Source organism: Mytilus edulis, chromosome 1 (genome assembly GCF_963676685.1).
Source record: "Mytilus edulis chromosome 1, xbMytEdul2.2, whole genome shotgun sequence".
Taxonomy (NCBI): Eukaryota; Metazoa; Mollusca; class Bivalvia; order Mytilida; family Mytilidae; genus Mytilus; species Mytilus edulis.
The window spans coordinates 83890785-83904872 of record NC_092344.1 but is presented as its reverse complement, the minus strand read 5'-3'; the positions used below and the strand labels follow the sequence as shown (position 1 = coordinate 83904872).

The 14088-nt window shown below is 34.3% G+C and overlaps 1 protein-coding gene across 1 annotated transcript in view; it reads right to left on the bottom strand.

Moving 5' to 3' along the window:
- Positions 1 to 14088, bottom strand: part of LOC139487735 (SCO-spondin-like) — a 96085-nt gene that overhangs the window by 69420 nt on the left and 12577 nt on the right. Inside the window, exons 2-5 of the mRNA XM_071272820.1 lie at positions 8372 to 8479; positions 7767 to 7816; positions 2542 to 2733; positions 156 to 347 (exon numbers count right to left, since the gene is read on the bottom strand). Of these exons, the coding sequence (XP_071128921.1) occupies positions 156 to 347; positions 2542 to 2733; positions 7767 to 7816; positions 8372 to 8479 (542 nt within the window). The remainder of the gene's footprint in view (positions 1 to 155; positions 348 to 2541; positions 2734 to 7766; positions 7817 to 8371; positions 8480 to 14088) is intronic.

Here is a 14088-nt window from a genome sequence, read left to right as displayed (position 1 = left end):
TAAAACTTAGAACCAAAACACCATAAAACACTTGAAGTGATGAGATTGCTCATTACAAGTAAGTAAACCAATCTTCACTTGCAGTATTCATCTTATTTTCTCATCGCAAGAACAAAATATAGAATCTCGCTCGCTAAAGATAAATTTGCACATACTTGGACATGGATTTGTGTTGCACTGTCTATTTTCTACTCCAGTGGTAAGTCCAGGACATTGATTGCCACCATACAGTGGCTTTGGATTGGAACAAGATCTTGTCTTTGTTCTAACCTGTTTGCCAGTTCCACAATTCTTCGTACATGTTGACCAACTGCTCCAACTTGTCCAAGAGCTCCATTTACCGTCAACTAATTATTGAATAAAGAGTTATTTAGTTCTTTGACATTCAGAGATTGACATCTTGTATGGACACCTATTTATTGATTATATGTTTACTTCTGTATGTGTGTTTGGGTTGTTTGTGTCTTTTTGTTGCTGTCTACTTGCATTATACCCACACCTTCTTTAATTAATAGTTTTATATTCAGATGTGTTCGATATGTCTTATAACAAACAATATAACAGAAAAGTGTAAATCAATGCAAGATTGAAGAAATACAGTTTAAGCAGTCGATTTTGAGGTACTCTGTATGTGTATATGAAACGATGCAAATACAGCTCGATTTGTATTTCCATGCGATTAAGGATTTTTTTATTTACTGTAACTTAAACTTGATCGAAATTTCACATTTATTTCAATTGATACAAAAATAAAGGCAACAATAGTATGCCGATGTTTAGAAGTCATAAATCGATTGAGAGAAAACAAATCCGGATAACAAGCTATAGGTTGTATTTCGGTAAATATATATTGATAATGCAATTTCCCATAGGAACTCCCTTTACGGCTATAACTGTACCACTTTTACTATGAAGTTTTGAAAAAATTCTTATCTTAGAATTGAAAAGTCATATGCACTACAATTTTTTCAAAGGTCAAAATATAGGGCTGTGCGGCATATTTTCAACATTTTCTTAACTACCCCTACCTCGAATGAAGGGTTACCATAGATTTCAATGTAAACAATATGCACATGTATATTTACTGGTAACATTCCCAAGTTATGTCTCTATGAGATGGAACACAGAGAGCATAACTGAGAACTAGTATGTAAAAAAAATAATTTTCTATGAATATTCTAAATCTTCCCAAAAGGGGCGTGGTTTGAGAAACAGCTGTATTTACAAAGTGCAACCTAAAACCGAAGGAAACACATCAACTATAAGAGGACAACAATGGAACAACAGAAAAACTGAAGTGCAACAAAAACAAAAGAGAAAGCACCATAAATAGAAACGAACTATAGTATAACAATTGCCATATTCCGGACATGGTACAGGACATTTTAAGGAAAATGGTGGGTTGAACCTGGTTTAATGGCATGTCCAACCACCCGCTTTAATATATGACAATATTTAAAACAAAAACTGTAAAATTGTCAACATTACGTAACAGGAATAGAGTACAAGAACAAGACAAGAAACAAGAACATCCAGGACAGAGAACTGCATAAATGAAATAATATAATAGTACATTTCGACATGTAAACCACAAAATAACAACGAGCACCTAAAATCAATTCCTGGCACTATACAAATACAGCCAAATAGAATTAGAATAGAATTATGTATTAACAAAATGTCACGTCATAGGTCAATTTCTAAATATTGAATATAAAATTGGGATGAAATATAATCAACAGTATTATACAATCACAAATCCGTGTTTCAAACCGAAACCGAGGGAAACACATCTATTATAAGAGGGGGGAAGGAACAACAGGAACACCGAAGTTCATCAAAAACATACGCCAACACACATAGAAACGAATATTTATATAACAACTGCCATACAGGACATTTAAAAAAAAAGGTGGGTTGAACCTGATTTAATGGTTTTGTGACAATGTTAAAAAAATATCGCAAAACACTACATGACATAAATTCAGCACAAACACACACAAGAACGTTCATAACAGTGAAACGTATAAACAAATAATATAATGTCACACAACATGCAAACCGAAGCCACAACAACGAACATCTTCCATCAACAACAAACGCCACAGGATATCAACTGCTGGTGGACGTTTCGTCCCCGAGGGTATCACCAGCCCAGTAGTCAGCACTTCGGTGTTGACATGAATATCAATTATGTGATCATTTTTATAAATTTCCTGATACTAGACTTTGAATTTTTCGAAAAACTAAGGATTTTTTTGTCCCAGGAATAGATTACCTTAGCTGTATTTGGCACAACTTTTTGGAATTTTGGATCCTCTATGCTCTTCAACTTTATATTGTTTGGCTTTATAACTATTTTGATATGAGCGTCACTGATGAGTCTTATGTAGACGAAACGCACGTCTGGCGTACTCAATTATAATCCTGGTACTTTTGACAACTATATCAATAACCGTGACGCGCTTACGTTGAAGTTTGTAATTGTGTTATAAATACAAATACATATTAGGAATCAAGCAAACAAAAAATTGAGCCGACCTGGGCATGAATTGGTGTTGCACTGTCTTCTTTCTATCCCAGTGGTAAGTCCAGGACATTGTTTTCCACCATTAAGTGGGCCTGGATTGGTACAAGCTCTTGTTATTGTCCTAGCTTGACCACCAGTTCCACAATTCTTCGTACATGTTGACCAACCGTTCCAACTTATCCAAGAGCTCCAATTACCGTCAACTTTGTATTGAATTAAAGAAGTTATTAATCATTGGAAATTAAATATGAAACTCAAAAAATCTAAGGTATATATAAAATTGAGAATGGAAATGGGGAATGTGCCAAAGAGACAACAACCCGACCATAGAAAAAAACAACAACAGAAGGTCACCAACAGGTCTTCAATGTAGCGAAAAATTCCCGCACCCAGAGGCGTCCTTCAGCTGGCCCCTAAACAAAAATATATTAGTTCATTGAGAAACATGTGCAATATTTTATACCGTTTATTTAAGAATTAAAAGACGATTTAAAAGTATTTCAAGTGATACAAGAATATAGGAACGTTAACATACTGCGGTGTGTTAAGTGGAGTGTTTTTTGGCATGCTAAGGTGAGTTTATTCACGACTTTGATAAGTGGCAACCCTTACTAATTGCCTTAAGTATATACAAGAAAATGTATACAATGATAGTATTGGCGAACATGATAGTATCTAGCAGAGTACAATGATAATTTTGGAAAACGCCGAAGTACATTAAACCTTTTGCTGAAGTACGATGGTCAACGTCGAAGAACGATGGACATTTCGCTGAAGTATGATGGTTAACGCCGTTGTTCATTGGACCTTTTGCTGAAGTACGATTGTCAACGCCGAAGAACGAAGTACAATGATCAACGCCGAAGTACGATGGAGCTTTCGCTGAAGTACGATGGTCAACGCCGAAGAACGGTAGACCTTTCACTGAAGTACGATGGTCAACGCCGAAGTACGAATGGACCTTTCGCTGAAGTACGATGGCCAACTCCGAAGTTCATTTGACCTTTCGCTAAAGTACGATGGTGTACACCGAAGTACATTGGAGCTTTCGCTGAAATACGATGATCAACGCCGAAGTACGATAAACCTTTTGCTGAAGTGCAATGGTTTTGTCATGGATTTGCAGGCAGGAGGATAAGATTTTTATGCGTTCAAATGCAGATTTAAGTTACGAAGAGTTTTGAGCAGTAGAGATGGAGGTGGAGATTTAGGTTACAAATATATATAAAAAAAAGTCAGGCAGCAAATCATGGGGATCAAAACGGTCAAAATATGGTCTTGGTCTTGAGCTAACCAGTGTTCGGAAGTTAAACATGTATGCCTCAAATATTTTGTACAACAAAGTAAATGTTTTAGTCTGAAATTTTTAATTCTCTTCTAGTATGCTTCAAACGATTTTGTGTGTAAATTTGATCATGAAATAAAACTCATTATATGCAATGATTTAGGTGTATCAAGTAAAGATAATATTGTTTTACCTGAATAATCCATGCGTGCACTTCTCAATACATAGTGTTCAGTGAGGAGCAGTTAATTCTCAAGCTTTTAACTAAACACGCCTCTCGCTTTATGTCAAGCATAAATGATAACATCAGTGAAAATACACCTACTTCATGTAATTGCAGTAATTCCGAATATATTTATGGACCCATTTCCCATGTTATAACAGGAGATCTTGACATCGTTCAAGACCGAGAGTTAAAATCATTCCTCAGTAAAGGACCTAAATATCGTCCCCCGTCAATTATTAATTGGAATGAGTGTCGTAATATCATCCACGACTCACTCCATACTTACTGTATGAAATGGATAAAACGGGAAAAAGCTGACAAAAAATCTTTGGACTCTTTTTTGAATTCAGTAATGAAGATAGTTGATATACGTATTCAACATTTTAAAGAACATTTTACTATAAACAATAACCACAATAAACTTATTTCTCGTATCAAACATAAACTAAAAGAACTAGCCAAGGAATTTGTTTTTGTCCCGGCAGATAAAGCTGCTAATAATATTATTATTGTTTGACGTAAATTTTACATTGAGGTTCTGAAAAAGGAAATCACCAATTCACCAACATTCCAACTGACTCCATTTTCAGAAAACGAAATCTGTAACAAACATAAACTTTTAGGCACCGCTTTACAAGCAGAGCCAAATACAATGAAAGTCCCAACTATGTATTGGCTTCCAAAGCTACACAAAACCCCTTACAAATATAGATTTATTTCGTCTTCAAGACATTGTTAAACTACTAAATTGTCTATTCTTCTTACCAGCACACTTGGTACAATTAAAAACCTGATAATAAATTGTTCAAATAAGGCCTTCGAAAATAGTGGAATAAATTACTTTTGGAGTGTCAAGAACTCGTTGGAAGTACTTGATAAATTGCATGCTTATATTGGTGATTTTGAATCTGTTCAAAGTTTTGATTTTTCTACCCTGTATACCACATTGCCTCACATTCTCATTAAGAAAAAATTCACACACCTAATTAAATGGGCATTCAAAAAATCAGAATGTGAATATATATGTTCAAACTCTTTTAGGTCATTTTTTAGTAGCAATAAACAAAAAAACTATGTTAATTGGACATGCTTTGATACTATATATGCCCTTGAATTTTTACTAGATAACATTTTTGTTCGCTTTGGGGATTCCGTATATCTTCAGATTATCGGAATTCCAATGGGGACTAACTGTGCACCACTTATTGCTGACCTGTTTTTGTATTGTTATGAGTTACAATTTATGACAAAAATAAGCAAAGACCCATCGAACCAACATCTGATAAACAAATTTAATAATACTTTTAGATATTTGGATGATATTTTGGCTCTCAATAATGACGACTTCAGTATGTATATTAATGAAATTTATCCTGTTGAACTTACTTTAAATAAAGCTAATATTAACAATGACCACTGCCCTTTTCTCGATCTTGATATCTATATCACTAATGGAAATCTGAATACTAAAATTTATGATAAAAGAGATGATTTTTCATTTCCTATCGTTAATTATCCGTTTTTAGATGGTGACGTTCCCTTGTCACCATCTTACGGTGTTTATATATCTCAACTTGTACGATTCGCTCGTGTATGTAACAATGTTTTAGATTTTAACGAGAGAAATTTATGTATTACTGAAAAATTATTACACCAGGGTTTTCGATATCACAAACTAGTCAAAACATTTACTAAATTTTATCATCGGTATAAAGACATCATTCGTAAATATAGCTCAACATGCAGACTTCTAATACGTTCAGGTATTTCACATCCAATTTTTTATGGTAATATTCTTTATAAAGCACAAAGGTGTCAGTATTCACCTCAGAAACTTACAAAACTTTTGAATAGACTTATTAAGAAGGGATATAATTACGATACTGTTGTCAAGTCATTAAAGATTGCATATTTTTGCGTTAATATTGAGTCACTGATAAGGTCTTTGTGTCGGAACTAAACACATTTATTCTAAAAACAGTTGTTGGCATGACACGGGTTATGTTCTTCTCATATATGTTATGATGGTATGATACTAAACCCCTAACGGGAAGGATTGTGCCTGATGTTCATATGATGAAATCATAATCTTTCAGTCAGTTTAATTGAAGTCTGGAGCTGGCATGTCAGTTAACTGCTAGTAGTCTGTTGTTATTAATGTATTATTGTCATTTTGTTTATTTTCTTTGGTTACATCTTCTGACATCAGACTCGGATTTCTCTTGAACTGAATTTTAATGTGCGTATTGTTATGCATTTACTTTACTACATTGGTTAGAGGTATAGGGGGAGGGTTGAGATCTCACAAACATGTTTAACCCCGTCGCATTTTTGCGCCTGTCCCAAGTCAGGAGCCTCCGGCCTTTGTTAGCCTTGTATTATTTTAATTTTAGTTTCTTGTGTACAATTTGGAAATTAGTATGGCGTTCATTATCACTGGACTAGTATATATTTGTTTAGGGGCCAGCTGAAGGACGCCTCCGGGTGTGGGAATTTCTCGCTACATTGAAGACCTGTTGGTGACCCTCTGCTGTTGTTTTTTATTTGGTCGGGTTGTTGTCTCTTTGACACATTCCCCATTTCCATTCTCAATTTTACTTAGTGATTTTTATTTCTTGAACAATACCGATATTTCAATATCAGATAAATAAGTGTTGTTATCAATATCTAATTTATGACATGACAAGAACAAGTTACTAGTATATTTGATAAGATGAGATGGATCCTACTTTGATAGTTCTTTAGTTCGACACATGTTTGCACACATGAATAAATATACTCCCAATCGAATCCATTGTACTTAATCTGAGCCATCTTTTCTATTTCTGATATCATGCAGATGTATGCCAATTGATATTGATGTAGAAAATTGAAATTTAATGTATTTGATATGACTTGACCAGGGAAAAAATAATTCCAAATGCGAGGCTATCACGCTAACTACTACACCACCACATTAAGGGGATTCTAATTACAGACAATCACATTTAGCAAGTATACACGACACATTTAGAACATCGCACTATAGCGTAACTACCAACACCATTACAGGTTAACTATCAACCAGTTAGCGTTACAATGTTACCATCGCACTACAGCAAGTAAAAGAACGCTCTTCAGCGTATACCGTCGCACTTTAGCGTGACTATCGCGGTTCGGAGTTACACCCCGGTTTGGAGTCCTTTATGTGTAATACCACCATTGATATTCCCCTATTAGTCTTTTTTAATTTGCACTTCAAAAAAATTGGTAGAATTTATCTTTGTTTTAAATAAAGAAATACTTGGCATGAGTAAAGTTATATCCTGTACAGTACTATAGAAAAAAATCACATAACATATCATTGCATATAAGAAAATAATCATCACTGGAAGTTAACCAATCAAATTTCTCCCCTTATTCAACATGTGTACAAGCTTAAGTAACCATGTAACCTCAATTTAACCAAATATTCTATAGCAACCCAAAAAAAAAATGAGGCTATGAAAAACCAAGACACATGTTTACGACACAAAAATGTTTTACTGCAATAAAATGTAGGATTAATTACCTACAACAGTAAAATTCGAGGGAATTTTTTTATCGACCTATATCGTATACAACTGGATTTGACGTACCATGATTTAGTGGTATTTCATGCTTCTTTGTATATTAATGCATGAAAGATCACACACTGTTAATGTTTTCTATTACGCACTGTTAATGTTTTCTATTACGATTCTTACCTGGTGGACATTTTCGTGAACATGTTTTATATGAATGGTAATAAGCTATCCTGTAAAACAAATGTGTAATGATATTACGGCAATACGTATTAGATTAGGATATGATTGCCAATTCGACAACTATCCTACAGTCGAAATGAACAACATTATACAAATGTTGTTTTTTTTTATTTCAAAACTATATGTTGAGTCCTTTGATCATTGACCAGTGTTTTTCAAACTATCATGACAATTGTTCTGAATCAGGGAAATACTAGAAATGAGTTAAAGTAATCCGCTTTAAAATTTAAATTAACAGATAGTTGGTGATCAATGAATTTGAAAACGCATCACACAGTAAAACATGCTCCAAAAAAGCTTTACACCAATTTTCAAGAAGCCCTGAATCATAGTTCCTTGGGGAAATATGACGAAAATATCGTTATGACTATCATGCGTAACAATATACTATTATAATTATTCGACAAACAGACAACAATGCCTTTTCACTGTTTAATTTTATCAAATATTGTTTATGACTTATTTGAAACAAAAAAACATTTTTATTATTTTTAGTTTATAATGTAGATATCAAATATTTTTGTACATGTGAATAGAATGTTTACCTTGATCTTCGACATCTATTCCACCCGAATAATCCACAGTTTGTTCTGTAACTAACGTATCGAACAGACGTCTGTGTACATGCATAAGTTTGAAATCCTACACACACACTGTTGATATAAAACATATTTAAACGCAATTATTTAACTACACTAACGTTAAAGCTAAACACCGAACACATACAATACACAAACTTTGAATTATTTCGAAAAAAAACGGACTGACATTTAGTTATGATGGCAGAAGGGAAATACAAAATTTGGGAGGAAAGAACATTGTTTTACCTGATGAAAGAAAGATATTTTATTGCAAATTAAATGATTTATGGCTACTTAATATAGTATAAATAGTCATTCAAACCTAAAAAACAATATTCTATTAGAATTAAACGAGCATCGAACCAGAAAATTATTTCTATATTCATTTTCTAGACAGAATAATATAAAACGTTGTCTAATGACGATTTCTTGACGTTTGATTTGTCTTTTGTCGTTATATGTGCCGTTGAATGAAGTAACTACATCTTCTTTTGTCATATCCTTCTTCACTGTTATATGATTTGATCACATGTCCACTGTTACTCTCAATTAAAAATTATGTCATACCAGAGGGTCTTCATTTCAACATTAAGATACACAACGTTGATTAGGGTCTTAATATAAAAATCGTTATCATTATTTTTTTTTTTTTTTTTTTTAAATAGTATCTTTTAGTTTTTGACAAAATGTAGTTTGTTTATGAATTTTAAAAAGAATGATAAAAACCGTGGTCACATTACTTTTTCCGAGGTACAGACTCAGTAAATTATCAAATTTTGTATAGATTATGTTTGGAAGCTCAATTAATACGTATCAAATCCTTATCCCTCTTTTTCGTGTCAAATATTCACACGCATATTATTTGAAGTAATAACATAGTCGAGTACTTAGTATTTATATGAAAGATGCACGAGATTTGCCATTGAAATTTGAAGTATAAAACCGTGAAACTTCGAAAATAGCTCACTCAATGAATATATGTTGATTTTATCTATTATACATTTTATTTTAACAATTTACAATTAGTTTGTTCAATTCTTGTTTAAGGGTGTCAGACCACCCATTAAAAATCCCGATCTGTTCAATCAAATTTTGCCATTTTTACAGCTTTCTAAATATTTTACCTTTAGTTTAACTTCAGGGAAACCAGGTATATCCTGAATTGTACATGTATCACCTTTCTACATGCCATTTTCAACCAATGTTTAAAGTCTTATTAGAAATTTCTGATCTTAAAAACACAGGTACTACCAAAATAACTCCCGGTTTTCTGGAAATCTTAAATAAGTGTACTATGTAGCGCACTCATCTTGAATTTTTAATGCAAACTCATAGACAAGTGAATTTTGGCTCAAAATGGTCTAAATGTATTTCTCTTTCACCAAAAGTTTAATTTCTGAAAATTTGTCGGTTAGATTAAGTAAACAATGACATCAAATGCATTTTTTTTTGTCCGAGTAGGCATACGTTCTAAATTGGAGGGAGTAATTGGTGGTCTGACACCTAAAACGTAATGATATTATTTTGTCTTATGTTTTGTTTCATAGAGTTTAATGTACAATTATTATATAAACCATTTTGTACCTTTAACTTAAAATTAATCATTATTCTCTAATTATTAATGCTTTTTTAAAATATAGATAATGGTTAAATTTGATACAATATTTTCATTTTTTCATTTCTAATTTGCTATTCTTCTTACGTCACTACTTAGGACAGCGGCAAAGAGAGCGGTTAGGACATCCTAGCTAAGATAATCCTAAGATAGCATCGATGTGCATGATGAAACGTGTCGTAAATAGTTATCAAAGGTACCAGGATTATAATTTAGTACGCCAGACGCGCGTTTCGTCTACATAAGACTCATCAGTGAAGCTCATGAGATCGTAAGTCGGTCCTAACTTTATCCTAATTCACGTCCTTAGAAATTTATAGGACCGATCTTAAGACAGTTTCGATAAACAGGCCCCCAATCTACCTACCTGACGATCCATTCTGGTCCTCTTTTTTATTCTCATATATAGGATATGGGTGCATTTCCCTTTTAACGGTGTTAAGAATTGCACATGAGGTGTTCCCGCTACCGCTCTCCATGTACACGACGTCACCCTTGTCGTGACGTTAGATATTCAGAGTTTCAATACAAGTATCCTTGCAAGCTGACGTTCTTATTACTAAGCCGTATAATTTGTGTCCGATACAACCCCTCTTCGATATGGGTGACAAATGACCAAGATGAATTTGAAGCTGAAATCGATACTTGCAGGACATAGAAGCGCCGTTTCAAGAATATTCAAGAAATTCGACGAAATTCGGGAGAACGGAACAGAAGTTGTTGATTCTGATGAACTTTCGAACATTTTAGACAATTTGAAAAGGAAGCAAGAATTGTTAAGGAAATTAGATGAGGATATAATTCAGGATTTGGATCAAGAGGACATTGAAACAGAAATTGTCGATTCAGATCAGTATTCCTTTAATTTAGAAACAAAAGTACGTCAAATAGCAAAATATATCAAAGTACAAACATCAACGCTAAATACAAATGCCACAAGCTTTACAAATTCTAGAAGCGACGTTCCGTCGTCAGATCCTACATGTAGTAATCTCTAAGCACAGAAAATCGACACAATACACATTTCCGTTCATATTTTCGCTTATATTCCTCAATTGCTAGCGAGTACAATAAGCTCCCTAAACTCAACCTACCAACTTTCGATGGCGACATTCTACAATGGCAGTCCTTTTGGGACTCGTACGAAGCAACCGTACATACAAATTCAACACTGAGTAACGTTCAGAGGTTCAATTACTTGAAGTCATTGTTGCATGATGAAGCATTCCAAACCGTAAATGGCTATGTGCTTACAAACTTAAATTACAAAAGAGCAGTTTCGTTGTTACAACAGAGGTACGGGCAAGTTCATAAAATCACACAAAAGTACATGAATGCTTTACTTGAAATAACGTCACCTAAGAATACCCTACAAAGCTTACGTAACTATAATGACAAATAAAAACATATGTACGTGGTTTGGAATCCCTTGGTTAGACAGAGGATACCTATGGCTCATTATTGGTCCCTATCATATTGAAAAAGTTACCGGGAGAAGTACGCATAAATTTAACAAGACACCATGGTTCGACCAGTTGGCAATTATCTGACCTGCGAGAAGTGATATTTCACGAACTCAATATTATGGAGGAAGGCAATTCCGCTGATTTTACGGAAACTCATACCGCTATTGCAGCATTTCACACCAATGCAAAGGTACATACAAAACAAGCCAACAGACAAATGCACGTAAAGTCAGGCGTATTTTGTAAAGAATCACACGCCTCGGTAAATTGTACCAAAGTTGTTGAATATCAAGACCGGATGACAGTAGTCGAAAGAGAATGCTTATGTTTCAACTAGTACTGTTTAGGACATCACAATTTGGTTGATTGTAAGTCAATCAAATCATGCAGAAAGTGTGACAAGCGGTATCACACGAGTTTATGTAAAGAGAATACACATAATGATTATCTAGACAGTGTAAACGTAAGTACCATACAACACAACGCGAAGGAACCGGACACAATTTCACATTCACAGGCAACCAAAAATATTTTGCTCAAAACTGCAATTATTCCTGTAAGATCGGGACGACACTGTTCAGATGCCAACATTATTTTTGATGAAGGAGCACAGAGGTCGTTCATCACAGAAGACCTAGCCGCTAAATTGCAGTTATCAATAACTGGCACAGAGACTTTAAACTTATCCGAATTTGGGGACAGTGCAGAAAGTACAAGAATTACACACTTAAAAACTAGTATGATTTATTTGCTTACTGATGAAGGACAATTGCCGATCAGAGTAATGATTGTACCAGAAATCGCTGCACCACGCAAAACTTAAATCCGTAAAGCTACCAAATTATCGTACTTATCAGTAATAGAACTTGCTCATCCAGATACTACAAACGACAATTTTCAAGTCTCAGTACTCATAGGAGCCGACTACTATTGGTCAATTGTAGAAAACTATATCATAAGGGGCGAGGGACCTACTGCCGTGAAATCAAAAATAAGATATCTATTATCAGGACCACTTCACGGTATAGCAAGCTACAATAACCAGCAAACATCTACAATGAATGTAAGGATATCACAAAAGACAGAAGAATGCAACCCGGAGAAGTTACGGAAGACGGAATCATTTGATATTGAACATATTGACGAGAGGATAGGGAGAAAGAAAGTATTTCAAGTATTAGATTCATATAAGAAGACATGTAGCCATAACAACAGACATTTCGATACTTTATCCCGGAAAGATGATCACACACCTTCACCGGTGAACAACGAGATTTCAAAATGAAGAAAAGAAAATGTTATTAAAAGACTTAAAAAGGAACCGCTATTATTATATCCGCTAGAATTGACAACTGAAGAATATATAGGACCGTGATGAAATACTGCCCCATGGACGATCGAAAGCCGATGCAAAAGAAAAGATAAAAATGTGGACCAAATGAGACTATCGTATAATTTTATGAATTGTTAACTGATCGTGCTTTATTACAGACTGTAAAATAATTTTATTTTATTCGTGCTCATTATCAAAGACAGTTAAAGATATTCAAAGTTATATTTATCAGAGACAGTAATTCAAAGTGAAATTTTTATAATTTATTTTCATTTTATTGTAATTAAATTCATTTGCGGGCCCCCAGAATGTTAAGAATTGCACATGAGACGTTCTTATTACTAAGCCTTATAATTTGTGTCCGATACAACCACTCTACGATAAACGGTATTGAAATGTAATGATTATCTTTGATATTGCACTCCACTATAATATACAGTCCGCCAAAATTTAAGCACCACCTGAATATAACTGGCATTATTTTTTAAACTATTGTAAAAATAAATATTTATGTTTGATGTTATGAATTGCGTTTCACATACACTAAGAAAATTTATTACGACCTAAGCAACTTTTTATTAAAGGCCATCTGCACTTTTACAAATTCATCGTTTCAATACCTTTAAATCATCTTCTTACTGTCCCGCGTACAGGTGAAATTTTACCTTCATCAAGTCATTGTGTAATACGGCAAGGCGTGGTTCATCTGTGGCTAAACGGTTACAAGAAATTGACATGTCAATTGCCGGTAAGAGCACTGGCAGCAATGGTAACCATTTCAATTACACCGTCATTGTCAGACTTTTACAATATCATGTTGACATAGGAACTGTAAACGATAGACCAAGGTCCGGAATACCCTGTTTAACTATCCATCGTGTTTACAGACTGCATTTTTGTCGTATTAAAGCCACCTTATTTACTCCTGCCCCGCAGGTTATACACCACTGGCCTCAAGGTGGTCGTGTAAGTGTTCGAACATTGGTCCGTCGACTTCATAAAGGCAATCTAAGAGCTTGTCGTGGGGTCAAAAGACATACCCTTACAGCAAGGCTGGAACATGCGACGCTGGCAAAAAATGCATTGATCAGATTTGAGTCAGTTTCTGTTTACGACCTGTAGAAGCCAACATACGAGTTTGGCGAGAAAATAAAATTGCCCATGACCAAAACAACATTTGCCAAACGACTGCAATCGGTGCTGGTGGTGGTTCAGTATGGTGTTGTTTCTGAATTGGCAGAAATCTCCATAGCAGAGATCCCCCTTT